The sequence below is a fragment of the Dreissena polymorpha genome, chromosome 2, assembly GCF_020536995.1.
Source record: "Dreissena polymorpha isolate Duluth1 chromosome 2, UMN_Dpol_1.0, whole genome shotgun sequence".
Lineage (NCBI taxonomy): Eukaryota > Metazoa > Mollusca > Bivalvia > Myida > Dreissenidae > Dreissena > Dreissena polymorpha.
In genome coordinates this window covers 148,241,582-148,262,558 of record NC_068356.1, presented here as the reverse complement: position 1 = coordinate 148,262,558, position 20,977 = coordinate 148,241,582, and the positions used below count along the sequence as shown (strand labels likewise).

The 20,977-nt window shown below is 34.5% G+C and overlaps 2 protein-coding genes and 1 long non-coding RNA gene across 3 annotated transcripts; 2 read left to right on the top strand and 1 right to left on the bottom strand.

Moving 5' to 3' along the window:
* The first annotated feature begins 102 nt into the window (after positions 1–102).
* Positions 103–2,927, top strand: LOC127869386 (uncharacterized). The gene is made up of 3 exons (XM_052411929.1): positions 103–1,246; positions 1,624–1,875; positions 2,205–2,927. The coding sequence occupies exons 1-3, from the start codon at positions 378–380 to the stop codon at positions 2,647–2,649; spliced, it is 1,566 nt and encodes a 521-aa protein (XP_052267889.1). The 5' UTR covers positions 103–377; the 3' UTR covers positions 2,650–2,927.
* On the bottom strand, positions 848–2,239 carry LOC127869387 (uncharacterized). The gene is made up of 2 exons (XR_008044537.1): positions 1,607–2,239; positions 848–1,233 (listed from the first exon to the last, which is right to left on the bottom strand). It is a non-coding gene; the product is annotated as an uncharacterized LOC127869387 (long non-coding RNA).
* Positions 2,928–4,123: 1,196 nt separating the features above from the next.
* On the top strand, positions 4,124–18,337 carry LOC127869385 (uncharacterized). The gene is made up of 5 exons (XM_052411927.1): positions 4,124–4,249; positions 7,521–8,099; positions 8,333–8,491; positions 8,721–9,561; positions 15,515–18,337. Exons 2-5 carry the CDS (start codon positions 7,569–7,571, stop codon positions 18,226–18,228), a joined length of 4,245 nt encoding a protein of 1,414 aa, XP_052267887.1. The 5' UTR covers positions 4,124–4,249; positions 7,521–7,568; the 3' UTR covers positions 18,229–18,337.
* The last annotated feature ends 2,640 nt before the right edge of the window (positions 18,338–20,977 follow it).

The window sequence follows — 20,977 nt, the reverse complement described above, 5'->3', positions numbered from 1 at the left end:
AGTCCATTAATTTTTGGTACATATGTCTAGTAATTGAATTAAGCATTTTGATGTAGTATCTCATGTATATAGACATGTTTATTACGACCGATAGAAAAATAATATAAATATTTATTTTATGCTTTCCGGTGGTTTATAGAGAAATATCAGTGAAATAAAAGTGGTATTTCACTGTTTCAAACAGTGAAACATAACAGTGAAAAATATCGTTATTTTTCACTGTTTCAGTTAGATACTGGAACTACTTCCCCAATAACCCCATGGTGAGCCTCAATTGCAATTTTCATTCAAGGGAGACTAGTCTACTTGAACCTGAAACACACATTTACCTCCCTTAAACATAATTATTTCGTCTGCTGCTTAACTCTTTAACAACAATGGATGAATTGGAAAACAATGAAATAAATCTTCTTTTCTCAAATATCTTTGACTTTGATGACTTTTTTAATGAAATGAATGAACAAGATGATGACAGCGCTTCAAAATCACAAGAAATAACATCAGCAGCACCAACAGCAGGAGCAGCAACATCAGCCCCACATCCACTGGTAACAGCATCAACACAGGAAGAAAAAGAACAAAACCCAACATCAACACCAACAAGGAATTTCAGATCTGTAAGTGTGGATAGCTTTCTGCTTGAAAACGAAAATTTAAATACAAAAAAGAAAACCGACAATGACATCAGACTTTTCAAAACTTTCCTAAAAAGTCACAAAAATGAGGCAAGAAATATTGAAAATATACCTCCTCATGAATTGAACCCTCTGGTCTGCGAGTTTTTGTTGGGTGTGACTAAAAAAGATGGATCAGAGTATGAACCCACATCTTTGAGGGCATTTTTAAGCTCAATCGACAGGCATTTAAGGCACATGAACTACAAGCACTCTTTGATAAATGACCCTGAATTTGCCAAAGTGAGGGAAGTATTAAAAAGTAAACAAAAAGCTCTGAAAAAAGAAGGTTATGGAAATAAACCGCATCAAGCCCAGGCATTAACAAATGAACATATTGAAGCTATGTACGCAGCTAAAACTCTGGGAGAATCAAGCCCAAGAGCTCTATTACACTCACTGTGGCTTATATGTACAACCCATTTTGGGATGAGAACCGGCAAGGAAATTCACACCCTATGCTGGGGTGATGTCAGCCTTGGAATCGATTTTGAAACTGGTGAAGAATTCATCACCTTCGACACTGAGCGTCAGACAAAAACCCGTACTGGTGAAAATCCTAGGGATATAAGGTGATTTTCCTACTTTAATATATTTGTACACAAATCTGAATTGATAATTTTTTATTTATATAAAAACTGGTACTGTTTATAAAATATTTAAATGGAATTTTTCTTTAGTAAAAATAATACAAACATGGAGGATATGTGTTGGTTAAGGTAGAATATCGATTTTATTTCACGAGTGATCATAGAAATTATTATTTTTACGAGTGGCGAAGCCACAATTGAAAATATATATTTTCTATTATCACAAGTGAATTTATAGACCTTTTTTTACAATATAATTCTTATTTGTATTATTAATATACAGTAGACTTCACTTTTGTTGGAATAGTATTTAATTTAAACAAAACATTTAATGCAACACACATTTTAACTATTCATAGGAAAGTCAAGCCACTGGCATATGCAGTTCCCGAACAACCTGACAGAGATCCGGTGCATCTCTACAAGCTATATGCCGACAAACGCCCTGTTGACATGATGACAGAAGACAGCCCCTTCTTCTTAACTCCTGGCAACAAGACACAGCAATGCTGGTTCAGGAAGTCTGCCATGGGAATAAACAAGCTATACAGCATAATGACCGAGATGAAAACAGATGCTGGTATTCAAGAGCCAAGAATCACCCCATACAGGTCAAAACCCCATATTATATACACTACTTTCATAACAAGACTAAAATATATAATAAAAATCACTTACCTCCCATTTATTAAGTAGGTGTTGTTTGTCCAATTTACATGCTACAACACTCAAAATTTTAATTCATAAAATCTCCTGTACTCGACTAGTACTATTCCTCTACTTTCCGGTTCCATTACATCCAGTACTTGACAGACCACCATGTATTTATTGAAGTGTTTCAAGAGCACACAAAACAATTACAACTTATATCTTATGTAATATGTCATGTGTACCGTTGAATATCGATTTTATTTTTACCATAGAAATAAACTTTTTTCAGTGCAAGAAAGCACTTGATTCAGAAGCTGAATGACGAGAATGTTCCTGCTCATCAAATAATACAGATTTCAGGGCACAGAAATATTAACAGCTTAAATAATTACAGCAGTTTGAACAAGGAACAGTCAAAAAATATTTCAAAAATACTTTCTCATTCAAACCAGTCAGTTGAAAAGCACAACCGCACAGCCACTGCCACTGCGTCAGCCACACCTGCATCAAGTGATTTTCCGATGGCCCGAGGATTTTTTGTCAACTCACATTTCCAGGGCAATGTAACATTTAATTTTCACAACTCTGAATCTTACATGGGCCTTTCCCAGACACAGAACGTAGTCAATCACCAGAGGCAATCTCCATCCCGTACACCGGCGGTAACCGCAGATTCCCCTGTACAGCGACACTACAAGCGAATCCGTCTTATTGCAGAGAGTGACAGTGATTGATATCGAAACCATTTAGCACAAAAACACTGTTGAAATATGTTTGCGTTCCTAGTTTAATCCAGTTATGTGTTATTAATCCAGCAAGTCGTAAAAGTGTTGTTCAACATGGCGAGCACTTTCGTAACTTTGAGATCAGTTGAATACACAAATTACTACGCCAGTATATGCAACACTATTAATTTCATAATAATTTAAATTAAACTATTGTTTGTAATAATATTGAATGTATAAAGTATGAAAAAGATATATGTTGAATAAAACATTGATTTTAATAGTAATACACTTTTTACAGATGTGAACTATTTTCTTGTGTAGTAAGTTCTTTGTGCGTTCTAAAAATTGAGGCACCCCACGGGGAAACTTAATGAGGCAAATTCGGAAAATTAACAAAACTACAAAAATAAGCATAAAATAAAAAGAAAATTTGTTGGTTTCGGTAGCATATCGAATTTAATTCACTCGTGATCATAGAAAAAAATATTTTCACTCGTGGCTACGCCACTCGTGAAAATATAAATTTCTATGATCACTCGTGAATTAAATTCGATATGCTACCGAAACCAACAAATATCCTCTATGTATGCTTGTAGGGGTATGATGCTTATAGATCATAAGCACAATTCATATCAAAATGAAAGCGTCTTCAGATCTACTTTTCCTTTATGTTGTACATCCCATCACTTGATTACAAACGGATATGGATCTTCGCGATAGTGTGAACGTAAAATAGGATGAAATAACCTGGATTCTTCTTGATGGAAGCAAATTATTAATTGTTAAAAAAAGTTTTTGTAAATTATTCAATAAATTAAATATTTAAATATATTAAACACATATGTGCGCCTTATTTGCATGTGTAAGTGCTGAAAAGAATATAGTTGACTTACCTTGTGTTCAATATAATAATTAAGTTTAACAGTACATGAACATTATGAGGATATATACTTTTTTCACTTGTCTTTTATATAAGGCAAATGACCAATTGCCTAAATAGTACAAGGAAACACAACATTGAACCTGAAATCTCGATAACCGTAATCACTCTAAGTTTTCGGACACTCTAAGTTTTCGAACACCCTTTTTTTTAGTCAAAATAATAATTGTTTGCTATTCCAATTTTTCGGACACAATTGCCTAAACAGTACAAGGAAACACAACATTGAACCTGAAATCTCGATAACCGTAATCACTCTAAGTTGTCGGACGCTCTAAGTTTTCGAACACCCTCTTTTTTAGTCAAAATAATAATTGTTTGCTATTCCAATTTTTCGGACACAATTGCCTAAACAGTACAAGGAAACACAACATTGAACCTGAAATCTCGATAACCGTAATCACTCTAAGTTTTCGGACGCTCTAAGTTTTTGAACACCCTCTTTTTTAGTGAAAATAATAATTGTTTGTTATTCCAATTTTTCGGACACCGATATATTCACCAATTATCAATTACTCTTAATTTTCGATCACTTTTTTCCAGAAATCAACACCTTTGCCGTCGACACCTCAAGCATGTGATTTACAACCTGCTAACGGTCATAAAACCTGGCAGATAAATGTTAGAAGTCACTGGACCGTTACATTTGCATAATTGGTGAAAAAGGTATGTATACCAAAAATAGGCGACGGCTTTACGCGATAATTAATGAGCTGGATACCGATTTACTAAGCTAGTTACGCAATTCGTAGATTTACGCACATATTTTAAATTCAGTATAATTCCTTAAAATACTCGCTTCGTTGACATATGGTATGTTTTAATGAAATTCATAATAAAATGTTTCATTGCAATTAAAAATAAATTTGCGTCAATCTTAAACAAATGAAATTCAATTATTTTAAAACATGTGCGTAAGTCTAAGACTTGCGTAAGTTGCTTAGTAAAATTGTACCCTAATCATAGTAAGGAAACTCATTTTGTATTCGCGTTTTTTTGGTGTAAATCACTACGTGAACATGTATGGTGCCAATAAGTACCAAATATGTTAATGTGCTCTATTATGAAAATTAGTGGTTCATTTATTAGGGAACATTCACAATAAACATATCTACACCTTAATGCCCTGCTTGTGTGTTAAAAATTGGCACGGATGTTACTGCACACAATTTGTTGTTAAAAGACAACGAAATCAACATCAAAAGACTAAATACGCCATCTTAAAAAAATTAATTAAAATGCGGCATGTAGATTTAAAGTGTATTTTCCAGGGGCAGTATGGTTTCAAAAAGTGTTTTGAAAATTAAGTAGGTATGAACTTACTTTCGTATATAATTTCTTATTTTACTAACATTGAAAATAACAAATGTTTGCTCGCTATTTATTATTAAAATCGCTTTAGCCTACTTTTTATAATAAGAAATGTACATGCGAGTTGGCTGCTTTGAGAATTAAATTGTGTCTTGTAACGTCTTTCAAAGTTTAGAAATATAATGTGTTATTTGTTGAAGATTAATCGTTTCGCTAGTTGAGAATGATAATATTTATAATACATCGGACATTTATCCATAAGGAGCACGTACATAAATTTTATGTTCTAATAGGTTAAATGCTGAATAATATAGGAAAATGAAACAATGGAGACATTATTCCGCCGAAACGAAATTATTGTTATTTCCTGTATTCTTCTTTTTTAAGTTGCGTGAGCTATTGCTTATACTATTCTGGACGAAATCTTTAACAAAAATATTCAGCGTGCAAAAATAATTAAAAATGGGATCCCCGCCGTGGACGGCAAATGCGATGTATCGGTGGTTTAAACTGGTTTTAAATATAGCAGAATTAACACTAAGCCAAGTTATGTTTTATGTTCAATTACATTTAATGATTAACATAAGTTATATATCATCTAACCATTTAGAATAAAAACAAACACGTTTGTTAAGTTGTCATGACAAGCAGGGTATTTTTATTTCTTGAAACACACACGCAAACACTGATTCCAAAAATGCCATAAAATATGAATGACAAATAAGTGCCTTCATACACAGAACTGAGAAAAATAGAGTATAACACGTTTAGTCGTAATGTCCGGAACCAATACACATTTCTATCACAAGCCCTCCGTCTGCTCTCATTAACCTTACAAAAACACATAAAACATAGTATAAACATTTAAACCTTTAAACCAACAGAGCATACATAAATAAAACGTTTTCAATTTCGTCTCCGCTGTTCACGCATGCCTGTCAAATGACCAAATATACAAATCTATGCACGATGAATCTTGATTTCCGCACCATTGGACATGTTCCCCATCCAAAACCTGTATAACCAGTTTGTTCATTCACACAACTATAATAAATACATTTATAATCACTTTAAACAATCGTAAAAAATAGATCATCAACATTATATATAACACAACATACAGAAAATGAACCCTACAAATGATTTTTCCTAGGGTCACCTCATGGAAATGCTTCATGTAAAAACGCCATGATCCTTTAAACCTGTTGATTGCTATACCAAGCTCATGCTACTTACACATAACGTGTTTTGTTTTGTAGAAATATACACGTATATTGATTAATCCTTATTAATTCAGTACAAACAAACACACCTTATTTGTTGCCTTTTTAAAATTGCATTTATAAATTTATGTGGAACATATTTATGTTATTAATTTTTTTTAGAACCATCTGAAATAAAGTTATTAAATTGGGATTTGAAAACTAATAGGATTGTTTTTTCCTGGAAAAGTATACTTTGATTTGCTTAAGGTAGCGCACCCGTAATGGGAACCTATCCAAATATAATCGAATCTATTATTTTCTTAATCAGCATCATTTCACTGAACTACATGCAATTTTTAGGTAGTCTTTCCATCCTTAAAAAAAAATATACTGATTTTTTCCAAACCACCCCCACACTCGGCTTTTGTCCAGTTTATGTGCACCCTTTGGGTATATGAAAGTTCCATAATTCATTCAGATTTCCAAATATATGCATGCAGTTGGTGTGTACAGATGCAGTAAAGGTGTTAACAGTTTAAACAAGATGATTTTTTTTTCTTTTACATACATTTATTTTTTATAACGTGTTATCTATGGAAGAGCACCATGAAAGTGGTTTCAGGCAAGTAGAACTTGGGTTGGTTAAAAACAAAGTGTCATTAAATTCAAAAGAGTATCATTAAAGTAATTTTTGAACTTAGTTTTTATAGATACACTATATACAGCAAAAATACCAAGAAGTAGACAGATTAACCGTTTACTTTTTGAAATAAAAATAAAAATTCAACATGCATGGTTCGTATTTTCAGCAGTAAATTACCCATTACGTTGCTTTAATTTTAAAAATTAAAGAATGTGAATAAAAATTGCAACATATTTAACAATAAACATAGCTTATATGCCATATTAAATAAAATTACGTTAGAAAAAAAATTAAAACGCGTCGCAAAAATTGTACGTCGTCGGCAGGATTCGAACCAGCGCGGGAATATCCTAAAATATTTCTAGTCTATCGCCTTAACCACTAGGCTACGGCACCTAATATTAAGCACTTCAAACTTCGAAGAATTCAAAGAAATCGCGGGAAATCAATAGGGTTGCTCTACCTTAAATGGAAGATTAGATGTAACTGATACTTAATTTGGTTTCATTTCATAGTGCCAAAGAAGTTACAATTCGGGTGTTCTTGCAGTTGCATTTGAGTTGCAATGATAACAAAGATGCAACTGGAGTTTCAGTTTGTCTAAAGTATACTCGATAAATGTAGATAGAAATTAACAGATGCCATTACTTGAGGTTGATGATTTTGTGATAAAATCTTTATCAAAACCTGTTTTGCACCGTGTCCTTTTGATTGTTACGACCCAAACTCGTGACTGAACATATAGACACGTATTGTATATGCTTATGTTATATTTCAGTAAACGAATGTAGTGAAACGGTATGGGATGGTTATTAGAACTTGAAAAATGTCTGCGAACATAAATAATGTGTTCACCGACAAGGAGACGTCTAACTGGTTTAAAGCGTCCATCGCTCTGATTGTCACCAAACAAGGACTAGAAAAGTTTGTTGACACAGAAGTACAAAAGGTACACGCTGCGGTCGTGGCTAGTTGTGGACAATGTTATACAGAAAACTTACTCCCTTGTCCTCAAGGGAAATGGAAATGTCAAAATACTAAACCGTGTAAGTTTCACAAACTCCCAGCTTTTAAACATCGACCTTGTCCTGTTGGCGTATGTGACAAAGTTAAAAAAAACATCGAATCGTATCACAGATATTCGCTTCCATCATGGAAGAATACAAGAGCAAAATTATGGGGGACCAGTCACTGGGAAGTCGCCAAATGCTTTCTGCCTCCAGATGGTTACATTGATGTTTCGTCTGTTCAGGACACTGACTTCAATGGAGTTATAAGTGTCCTACTCAATTGCAAGCACTTCGACATGTTCTTCTCCTTCCCCATAGCAGCATCGCCGCAATGCATTTTGACCCAGGTGCTCATAAATTACTTGTTTTGATCAAAGGAATTTTAATCTTTACTTACACAAATTAATTGCTGTGTTATTTGATAATATTGTATCTAGCTTACTTATTCATTAATTAAACTGAGCATGATTTGTACCAAGTATATTGTAGGATTTAAGTGCTAAATAAAAACATGTGTACGTTTATATCGAATGATTTCTTTTACATCTAATTCTCATTGTAGTCCTACCTTCATTTCTAGGCTCGTCAGATCAGTAAAGCAGTACGTCACACAACCAGTTGTCAGGTTACAGACACAGATCTAAATGATTATATCCAGACACTCACGTCACTGCTCTCCGACCCAGCGTACCTTGCAATTGACCCAGACGCGACAACAGCTAGAAATAAACTCATAGATGTGAGTACAAAATTTACGAGATAAGACCGTTCGGATACATACAGCTTACACATACATAACGTGTTAACGACTAGCGGTCCGATGGTGTCGATGTTATTATATGTTCAATGAATAATGCAAGTATCTTTAACATTCCAAAGATAATTGCTTATTTGGATTTTTTTCACTGTATTGACTCTTATTGTATTTAAAATTCAGTTATTTAGAAAAATGTCTCGTATATGAACAGTTACAGAATAATCAGCCATTCATAACCCCGGAACAACTGATTGAACATCTCAAAGACGCACAACAAACGCTACTTAAACTGCAGAGATCAGGAGAAACACTTACACAAGAACAACAAGGACTCTCAGAAAAAATAGATAAGAGTCTAGAAGATATTACAGCCCATTTAAAAACGTGTCTTAAAAGTTTAGACCAAAATGCGAAAGAAGCTGCGGAACGTGTTTTACAAGAAAGACAAAACGCACTTCAAGCGATAGAGACTAAGCAGCAAGCCAGTCTTCAAAATATAGATGAAAAGGCAAAAGAAGCAGAGAAGCGCATTTCCCAACAAGGCGAGCAAACAATTCAAGAGATGCAGACTACGAAGCATGCCAGTCTTCAAAATATAGATGAAAAGGGAAAAGAAGCTGAAAAGAGCGTTTCACAAAAAGGCGAAGAAACGCTTCAAGAGATAGAGACTAAGCAGCAAGCCAGTCTTCAAAATATAGACGAAAAGGGGAGAGAAGTAGAAAAGAGCGTTTCAAAAGAAGGCGAAAAAACCCTTCAAGAGATAGAGACTACGAAGCAGATCAGTCTTCAAAATATACATAAGAAGCGAAAAGAAGCTGAAAAGAGCGTTTCAAAAAAAGGGGAAAAAACTATTGAAGTTATGGAAAATAAAGAGCAGGCCAGTCTTCAAAAAATAGATGACAAAGGAAAAGAAACTGAAAAGCGCATTTTACGAGAAGGCAAAAACGTGGTAGGGATAATTGAGTCCAAGAAGCAGAAAACCCTTGAAATTCTAGATGAGAAGTATAAAGAAATCAAGGAAGACACAAATCAATATAATCAAGAAGTGAAAGGTAAATTTCTCTTCGAAGTAATGTTGTGTGTTTGTTTCATTATTTATATTAAATACCATTGACAATTGCTCAAGGCCGTTAACTAAGTTGATGTTTTGAATAACATGAACTGTTAATCGAAATCGGACCTCCTGAGGTTAATTATTTCAAGATAACCTCCAATACCTATTAATGATAATGACTATGTAAATGTCCATTCGAATTTGATTACTTTGATGTCTATACCTACGTTTCTGTGGTCAAAGAACACATTACGATCCTCGGACAACATTCCGTCCAAAATGGCGACCGATGCAATACGATGGACCACAAGTTCATAACTTTAGGCAAATACATGATGATTGTTATTATACGTAATGATTGTTATGTCAAACGCCAGCTTTGGAGAAAATGAACACTTTATTGTTGATATCACTTAGCAGTTGAATAATCATGAAATCCAATTTATGGCATTCAGCTGTCTACTATCACCTAATAAACAATCATCTTTTTCCATAACATTTTTTTGAGAACATTACATTGTAACTGAACTCCTCATCAGTACCGACATCTTGTGAATTGTTTGTATTATCACAGTTTTCGGTTTAACAAGAAAAACATACAGCAGTGCAGGGCTGATGCTACATCGAGAGGATTTACATCCTACAAAACAGTTACAATGCCAATGGATGAGTTTCAATAGTTCTGTAGGAATTGTTTAGTTCATGGTTTTTAATGTATTTGGTCGTTGTGCTGTTTCATTTCCTATTCAGTCGTTTTATATAACTATACAATGATCTGATAGTAAACGCGCTGGTTATGGAATGATGTTGTATTTGGTGTTGGGGGACGTTGCACAAGAGTGATCAATGTTTCGTAAGAAGCTTTCTTTGTGAAAATGCAATTGCGCATGATTTAAAGGAATCATTGGACTTGCCTCCAAATAGATTCATCGTCAAGCATTTGCCAATTTGGGAAGGGTGAATGAATTAGCAAATGACTTCAAGTTAGGAACAGGTTTTACGTATATCCGAAAGACTGATCTCTTTCGATGCCGAAAATCTTTGAAGTTGAATCACACTCTAAGTAAGCATAGACAAGGGCAGCTTATTGCAAACTTCGTCTCCTAAACGTTCTTTCAAATGGTAAATATTATAAACGTGGTGTTCCTTTGAAAGTTTGTCTTCGAATTGATTTTATGATGGGATCGTTCCACTTTCGATTTTACAAAATCAACCTCTACATCCACTGGTTACAGAACAAAATAACATCTTATTTTAGTCAGAGCTGTGCTGATCAGAGCAATCACGCATGCCTTGTTTTGTCACGAGACAAGATGTACTCATTTTTGCATGAGCAATCTGTTTTTGGTGAAGCTCACAATAGGATTCAAAGCTTTTCTCGTCTCTGGTGTGTGTTGTTTTTTATGGAATGACATTGAATACCACTGTCGCTTTTCCTTACGTAATGCCTTAGTATAATCTGCATAAATCTCGGCTATTGCGTCATATGAGTCGCCCTTTTTTCCATTGTAAACGATGGAGCAAAGAGCAACCATCAAGCAATCTGCTTCGGCAATACTGTTCATCACTGCCTCACTTGATGCGTCTGCAGCATGATCTCTTTACGAAGTATGCTCTTGGTTTCAAAAAGGGCAGAAGGATGGGTCTCAGTTTATACGACAATATGGCTTCAAGATTTTGACCCCACCAGAAAACGCCAGAAAGACAGCGGAGCTCTTCCATTTGTCTTGAATTGAGCAGCAGCCGAGATCGGGCATGTTCATGTTTCTTTTTCTCTGTATCCGTCTCTTTTGTGAACAAAATCTAAGACCATGTAGCATCCGCTAGCGTCGCCCCTAAGAAGGGAATAAAACAACTCTTCGGCATGATCCAGCAGTATCTGTATCACGGGATCTCCTGTGTCATTTTAGCTATAAGCTGTCTTTGTAGCAGTTTCCAGCAAACTTATTGCACCTGCAAAGCCTTCTGAACAGCGTTCCCTGCCATAATATTTTTACAAAGAAGTGGCTTCTGCCGAAACACTTGTCTCTCCTGAGCGACTTCCTCCAGTATCGCATGCAATAGTATTCCATATCCAGTGCTTTAACTATCAAAAAATATATAACCGACTGAATGAGAATGGAGACAGAGCAACGACCAATCAATTCCAATCACGACCCAAAATATGCTGCACCAAAAGAACAGGTGAAAAGCATCCATTGTAATTGTTCTGTAGAATGTTAATCCTCTTAAACGCTATGGACTCCCCTGCACTGTATGTGGCCCTGTGACAATCCAAACGATTAACAAGAGGTCGATACTGGAAGCGAAATGTAGGGGGACGACACCGACAATTTAACGCCATGAGACAAATTTTATGGACAAAGGTGTTTATGATGTTCTAGTGTACAGCTGAATGTCATACATAGGATTCTATGATAATTAAACGGTTTAGTGATATTAACAATTCAATCAAAGTGTTCCTTGTCTCCGTTTGTAATACAAATCATCGTGTATTAGTCAAAAGTTATGGGCTTGTGGTTCGTCATATTGTGTCGTTGGCTATTTTGGACGCAATTTTTTATGTCTGTGTAACATAATCAATTTACACTATGTATGATGATCTGAATGTGTTCTTTGCCCCCCAAAACCCGGTATCGACATCCAAATCATCAAATTCGAGCAGATATTTACACAGTCGTTATCATTAATAGGTATTGGCGGCCGTCTTTGTGGCTCTCTTGAAAAATATTAAATAAAAAAGGTCCAATTTCGGTACATTTTTTTATACGTTTTAAAGGACCTTCAACACTACCAAGATCAGTTTAGATACCTTTTATAGCAGTTTTAATGGTTGATTTTTGTTTCCATATATTGACCCGGCTATAAGTCAATATTTTTATCAACACTGGCTTTGTTTAAGTAAAAAACACGGTGCCGCAGGAAAAGTAACATATCATTTTTTACAACCAAGATTTAGCTAATCCGCGAAACAAACCATTCCCCATGGTACTGTACATTTTCTTAAAATAGGTAATATTGGACTAATGTTATTTTTGTTTTAGCGTTTACCTAATTTTCAGAAAAATAAAATGTAAATCACAAGCACGATGTTTGCATCGGGAGAAATCCCGTTATTAATGTCAATAAACTGTTTCCAATTTCGGGGTCGTTTAATAAACCCCGCCTTGAATAAAATACAGGGTTTAAAAGATTGGTTGAACAAAATGAGCAATCTTTTATAATTTTAATAAATTTGACATATTTCTTTTTCTAAACGAACTCACGTATTAATTTGCGTATTAATTTGTATAACTTATCACGTAAATGTTACTTCATTGAAATTTAAATAAATGATTATTCTCAAAGTCCAAATGCTTAATAAACTTAATTATTAACAACTATTCTAATAGTGCTAAAAAGAAGCACTTTTCATCAAAGTCTTGGGACTTCTAAAAAACACACTAGTTTATAAATAAAGCCAGTGTTTATTAACTGTTTGAATCGGGGGTCAATGTTTACATTAAAATGGTGTTACTACACTTCATAAGGTTCATCTGGCATAGCATAAATGATGATTAAACCTTAAATATATCATTTCAGACGCCATTTAAACATATAAAATTAAAACGAAGGTTTATTAGAAGACCTTAATATCGAACCGTTTTATTAACAATAAAAACAGGACTTTCAATGCAAACATCATGCAAATGTTTAAAAGGGACATTTTCACAGATTCTTGCATGTATTTAAGTTTGTCATTAAATGCTTTATATAGATGAATGCAAACATTGAATCGTAAAAGCTACAATAAAGGACAAGAGTAAAATTAAAGAAAGAAAGCAAGTAACCCTCAACTGGGCTCGAACCACCTAACGTGGAGTCAAAGTCTAACGCTTAGACCACAAGGCCATCCGTGCTCATAAAATGAGTGATGTAACTACAACGAAAATAAGCGAATCTGTATCATTTTTGTTTAATTTTGTCAATTAACCAAACAGCTTTCTCTGGAAACTGGGACATATGATGCAAATGATAACATACAAATAACACTTGTCTTATGCCAATTATTGTAAGAAGTTTTAAGTATTATATAGCTGAACTGCTTTATTCGCGTGTTTGTTTGATCTCGGTTTAACGAATGGGTGCACTATTTTTCTTGTGGCACCGTGTGTGTGATTATCAACGCGAATAATTCATATTATATGTAGGTTTAGTCCCTTACATATGTGCTCGATTGCATTATAAACCTAAAGCTTTTAATAACTTTCGGGTCCGTTTTCTAGGTATAACCAGTTTTTGGTGTGAGAAATCTTGAGACCGCTCTTCCGTTTGTTAGGAGTAAGCAATATATATTGAACCAAGGCGATCTTGGTGGTAAATAAAAAATATTAGCACTTTAAATAAGTTGAAAGGCATGCCACACCTTACATAAATCACAAAACACATCAAAAAAAAAAAATTCTTTCCGAGATGCGAACGCAGAAGCGTTTGAAGACCAACCTCGTGCACTACTATTAGACATTACAGGCTTTTGAAGATGACAGCGTACTAAACACAATTTTTTGTATAGACGTCTGTCCCCAATTATTGACAGAAAGTAACTATAACGCGTTTGTATAACGTTTTACGTTTACGTTTATAACGTTTAAAAACATTTATTAATGCTTTTCCAAACATATTATTAAAGTCATTTTAATCTTTTAGCTCTTGTTAGAACAGTGTGCTCATGTTAGCTCTTGTTATACTAATATGTTCGTCGTCCGTTTACGTGCGTCGTTAGTTGGTAGATGTTCGTGTCAATATTCTACATACATTGAATACCACTCTTTAGGGAAAAGTTAAACTTTAGTCTTGGACAGAATGTTTGCCATGTGATTTCAAAAACGTACACAGATCAATCCTTAGAAAAACCTCCCCATCCCGCGGCCACATTTATGACACATTTTGTTTATTAGTTTGAATTTAATGATTAAATATAAGGTCAGCTGGTTTACTATATTATAAAAACGAACCTTCTTCAATTCAAATTTAGAATACGCAATAAGTAATCATTATTTATGAAACTTATAAAGTTTAAATTTTGGTTAAAATAAATCAAAAGTTAGCTCGACACGTAAAATCCGTGTACAATGTCTTAACCTGGAACGCATACGAGCGCGTTTGAGGTAATAATGGATCCCATGTATCATTGATTATTGTAGGAATTACAAAATGTTCGTACATTTTGGCTACTTTTCTATGAACAACATAATTTATATATTATATATTGTATGAGTACTTTTTGAAATAATACTGTTATCATACAACGTGATAGTATATACATACAAATAAAACTGTAATTCTAAAATCTATAATATCGAACACCAGACCGCAAATATGCAATTGTAGCAAAACATATTTGTCAGTGACTGTTACAAAACGAGTTTCTTTCTTTCATAGTTTAGTCAAACGTTGATTAAGTATTACACTTAGTAAACTTAAGCACATGTCAGTATCTCGTAAGAACATTTACCAACCTCAAGAACAAAATGAAAAAGAACGAAGAACCACGTATATTGTAATATGTAGTGTACGCATATTCTTACCATGTGAAGCAGGTTCTGTCAAAACAACGTTTGTTGCGAAATTAGTGTTAGACTGATTCAAAGTGTTTCAATCAACTCTGCAAACTGATGAAGCGAAATCCGAGTTGGTTGACCCTGAAACGTTACAGATGTTCCAATTTGTCTTTCTTGTCATGTGAAATACCTAAGATGATTAATTAAAAAAAAACCTACATTGTCTAATTATCGTAGTGCATGAGGCTTCTCTTCTAGAAGACAATTGATTCAGGAATGTTATTTTGATTGTTTAAATATTTGATAAAATGAATTAACTTTTTTAACTGGTATTGATAGAAAATATATATTCTATGATAAAAATATACGCCCGAGACTGTTTAATTAAAACGCGTATCTGTATGATTTCAGAATTTCGTCAAAAGTTGATTCAACATTATAACATAAAACTCAAGAGCATGCCATTATCTCGATTAAACCCTAGTAATGACAGCACGACTTTAGAAGAGATGTATGCTACACCTATACTCTACAGAACAGACAAGAATAAGTGGCGGTCTCAAGGACAATATGAACAAGAAGGAAGAACCATAATTCATTCTTACAAAGACATGTTTGGTGCAACTTGCAAAAATGGTGTACGTATATTCGTACAAGGCGAAGCAGGTTCTGGTAAAACAACGTTTGTAGCAAAGTTAGTGTTAGACTGGTGCAAAGGGTTTCAATCAACAATTAAAACTAATGAAGCGGAAACTGATTTGGAGGACCTTGAAACGTTACAGATGTTTCCATTTGTCTTTCTTGTCACGTTGAGAGATTCTATTGGTGAACGTGAAATACCTAAGATGATTAAGCAACAAGTTACAGACATAATATATTCTGACTTTAAGCGGGAAAAAGCCTACGCACTCGTACAACAAATCATGGAAAAGGAAATATGCCTTGTGGTGCAAGACGGTCTTGATGAGTGGAATGATGTGCAAATCAAACTAGGACAACCGTTGATGCTTAGTAGTCATACTAGCTGTTTCGTATTAACTACAACGCGACCGTGGAAAATGGCTGACGAAAGCATCAAAGATTCAGACGTCGGTGATTTGATCATGTTGGAAGGCGTACAGGATCCATACAAGCTGTGCGCAAAGGTGATTGGGAAATACAAAGATGGTGATATAACCTCTCATCTTTGTGATTTCGAAAGTTACTTGCGATCTTCCAATGTCAACAATGATATGATGTTGAAGCCAATGTTGCTAAACCTCTTTGTGCTTGCATGGATCGAAGACAATCCTTTAAAAGGATCATCATGTGAAATATATAGCGTATTGCTCGACACCCTTCTTATAAAGACTGGAAAAGTTGGGACCGGAAAACAAGATAACGGTTACCAGTGGCCACCGGTCAAATGTTTCGCACGTACACGCTACTTAAAACCAAATATCGAAATTATTAATACACTTTCACTTCTCGCATTTCGGCAGTTATTTTCTCTCGTAAAAGAGTTTCGTATTGTATTTGTGGACAAAGACATGAAAAAGTATAAGATTTCCAAAGACATAAAGAAATTTGCTCTTCGTTGCGGTATTCTTGTAGAAAGAAAATGTCCAACGTTAACGTATGCATCATCCACGTTTTCATTCGTACATAAAAGCGTGCAAGAATTTCTAGCTGCATATTTCATAGCATGCAGTCAACATGCCATTGATGTCTTCATCCCTTGGTTGATAGAAAAAGGACATTATAACATAGACGATATGTTTAATATTTTTAAGTTTCTGTGTGGGCTTAATATCGAAGCAGCAAATAAACTATCGTGCTTACTGGACGGACTAGAAGGAACATGGTATCTAATGAAATTCCAGAAAACTCTAATGGACGGATGTAGAGAAGCTCTGGCTAACGACGTTGATGAAACTAAGATTAAATTGAAACTCAGTTCGATAAACTACTGGCATCAGTTTTATTATGTAGATTATATACCATTCAACTGCGTTGTAAAAGTGAACCTATCAAACATTCGGTCATTGACAATAATAGACAGTTGTTTGAAATCTGGTGAATTATATTTGCATTCACAATACATAAAAGACGTACTGATATCGTCAGCTCATTGTCTTGAGAATCTGAAGTTAACCTTCACCGTTGACTGCGCGGCCACCCGACTTATTGATTGGTACAAAAACAGTGCTAACTTTAGAATTACAGATAACTTCAAGACATTGAAAACCATACGGATAGATTGCGTAATCGTTTCTTTTTCGAAATTGTTGTTTCCCGATGATGCAACAATAGAGATGCAAAACGATATAGAAATGATATTTCCTGGAAGCAATTCACATGCAACAGGAATTAAAGACATCATAGTTCCTTGCACTATCGAAGAAATTACATTACAAAATGTCACAATATCATCTACATGGCTGCGACACTTGTTGATGAAACTTGCCTCATTTGATCATGCAGTAACTTGCAGGCTTAGAGGCTGCATAATAGCAACGTCAAGTGCCTTTAGTGATAAACCGTGCAACGATAATCACACTTCTGATGGGGACAGTTGCGAGTCGAACTCAATCCAACGTGATCGAAACAATTTAACGTTTGTATGCAGTCCAGACTGTGAGGGATTGTACGAGGCATTAACTGGGCTGAAAATTAAAAATCTTGAATTGTTCCGTATTTCAAGGTACGATCTTTTTGCCAATATACTGCATACGATCGCGGAACTAGAATCGTTGAAGATAGCATTCTTCACGTTTATAAATGATAGCGAACCGTTGGATTTCAATTTTAATGCATGCAATAAAAAGACAATTGAGTTCATTGCTTTGTCACCGGTTGAGTTGCGGAATCTACTGGGAAAATTTTCCGAGTGTGATCACCCGCTTGAGTGCAGGCTGCATTGTGGTGTTGATGAGGATAGGCTTAGAGAGTATGACGACATTATGCGGGATCTCCATTTACTTCAATTCCCAGGAGTGACTTTGATTTCTTGCTCCTTATGCGAAGAGTGTTTTTATTGTGAATATGATGATTATGGCGATCGTGATAACTCAATCCATGATAGTCAGTTTAAGTTTCACAATGCATTTTACATTAGAATAGAACTTCAGTGCAAAGGTAATTAATACATTTTATTAACACAATGAAAACACATACAGTGTCTATACATTTTCTGAATAAGATTTTAACATATAGTTACCATAATGTCGTATACAAAATAAAATAAAAAATATATTTTTACGATGACATATTTTTCTTTAAGGCATGCCGAAGGACTAGCACTTTAAGAATCTAAAACGCTACACTTATACTTATCAAATCGCTGTCTGGGCATACATACTGTACTGCTTTTATTTGTATGCTCTCCGAAAACAGGACGCACATAGTCTCTGCTTTTTCCGTCTAACAGAATTTGTATTTGGATGGAGTTGATTTTGCATGAGTCCCGATAACCGTCTCCATCCAACTCAATGTCCGATCTTTCGTCTTTACGTACGTCGCACGTTTCCGCGCGAAATCTCAGTAAATCATTATTTGAATTTGACGAAACATAGCATTGGATTTATTCGATGAACAGGCGGATATTGTCAGGTTTCTTAGCTTCAAACAATTCGCAAATAGCTATTGCCATTTTATTAATAATTTGGCATGTTAATGCATATTACGTTTTTTGTATCAGGTAACAGGAACTAACGATCCGATTGTGGTGAAATGTTATACGCAATATCCCTTCAGGGATAATATAACGGTTGTCATGTCGTTCAGTTTATTCCTCTTGAGAAATAAATCGTTTCCACAAAATAAACACATACGTTTATACAGCGCATCATCGGGGAGCATCTATAAGTTTCACTAATAGTCGTGTTTGTCTTTGCTAGTGTGTGCTTTATTATCATGATGTTTTTATACCATGTACATGCCATATGGTGATGTATTTTTAATGAATGACAAACTATAATGTTTATAAATGTTATTCATTATTGTTGGTCATGTAAAAGTTGTTTCTTTTGCGCTACAAAGTGTGTTGTTATATGTCTATATATAAATCATGCCGTATGATTTTCCGGCTTTATTGTCGTGCAAAATTATATCGCCTAATTGTATTTCCGCTTAGAGCAAGTATAACTGTATGTACGTTTTTGTGTTGATAATTATGTTAATATGTAAACCAATTGTAAAACAATTAATGCATTAATGCGCTAAATATAAGAACATAACCACCATTTTGATCCAATACAAATCTAGATTGCACACGCCATTTATTACAATTTGGAAATGAAAAGGTTTTGTACAAATGCGCAATTATGGCATGCCATATCATGCAACCGTCCCTTCATCAACCGAATAATCACTATTAAGTATTAAGTTATACAGTATTACTAAAGTTAGCGTGCAATCTTAATGCGTTATGTGTTAGATATTTAAAAATTAGTTTCAACGTTACTTAAATGAAACATGATCGTTGATTTGTGCGAAGATTTTTTAAATAATAATATAAATATATCGTTTTAAAGTTCACCTGCCACGGTTTTAAAAACCCGTAAAACACCTTTATTTATCGAATTAAGTGCATATCTAAACTATTTCGCACCTCACTTCATTTCAAATACGGTGTTATTAGCGAGAACGAATAGAACAAAATCGCGATTTTTCACACATTCCGATGTTCTCGCCATTTTCATTCAAACCGGAAGTGACGTCATAGGCACTCAATAACGACTCAAATACGAGCCGGCATTATAAATGGCTTCAGATGTATTATATCTTGCAACTTTAGTTAAAAAATTGTTGAAAAATGGAAGATGATAGCGATTACGATGAGTTTTCCGTTCAACCGTATATGTATAAGCCAGAATTTAGTGACAGTCAATCAGATTTTTCTGACTCGGACAGCGAGGAAAATTTTGCCGATGCCCAAGACGACCATCGTGTTGGGAATACGGATTGGTAAATATATAATTTTGTTACAAGCAGGTGTCGGCAAAAAACAAAATAAAATTATTCTTTGATTGTTATTCTACAGTACAAGCTTGTTGAATATGACTAGGTTGTATGGTTTAATTATTATAAATTAGAACGGATACTTGAACCTGTTCTGATTAGGAAGGAATGTTTGTATTGCAATTCGACGTATTTCTTTTATTTTCAGGTGTGCATGTTCATGTTGCACACCATATCGTGTGCAGATTGAGTGAAAATGCTGCACAGAATACCCAGAGCCCTGCCGATTTTAGCGAAGGGGGTTTGTTCCGGAGGGGGTTTCTTCCGTACACCACCCAGAGCTGATGGAAAGGATGGACGAGGCAGGGGTAAAGTGCATAACTGAGCATACTGGCTTCAAAGCTAACTGTCTCCATCCAGATGTCATTGAAGTTTCGTTTTATGAGTTCCTTGATGTAAATGGTCCCATCGGTGATGAAGAACCAATACATGAGTAAGTTGTCATTAATTATTAAAAATGTTTATGAAACCAGGACAGATTGTTTGTAAAGAAAATACACTGTAGACATTAAATAACACAATGTTTTGTGTGAACTTGTCATTTGTATTTCATACTGTAAATATGTTTTCATACAAATAATAAAAATAACATAAAAAAGACAACAATTTTAATCAACATTAAAATATGCGTGTATACAAGATGACTGGGTTATCTAATTGTAAAATGAAGTATCAATTTGCTACACAATGATTTTTGGTAACTTACAAATGCCAGTTCATTATTATTTTTCAACATTTGAAATAAAAATATAAATACAAGCTGTTTATTTTTTTCAAAAGTACACTACAATAACAACCTGCTACAACATGATGTGAAGTTGCTTACAAAATCTGATTTCTGACATATTTTCAGTAAAATATATATTATATAAT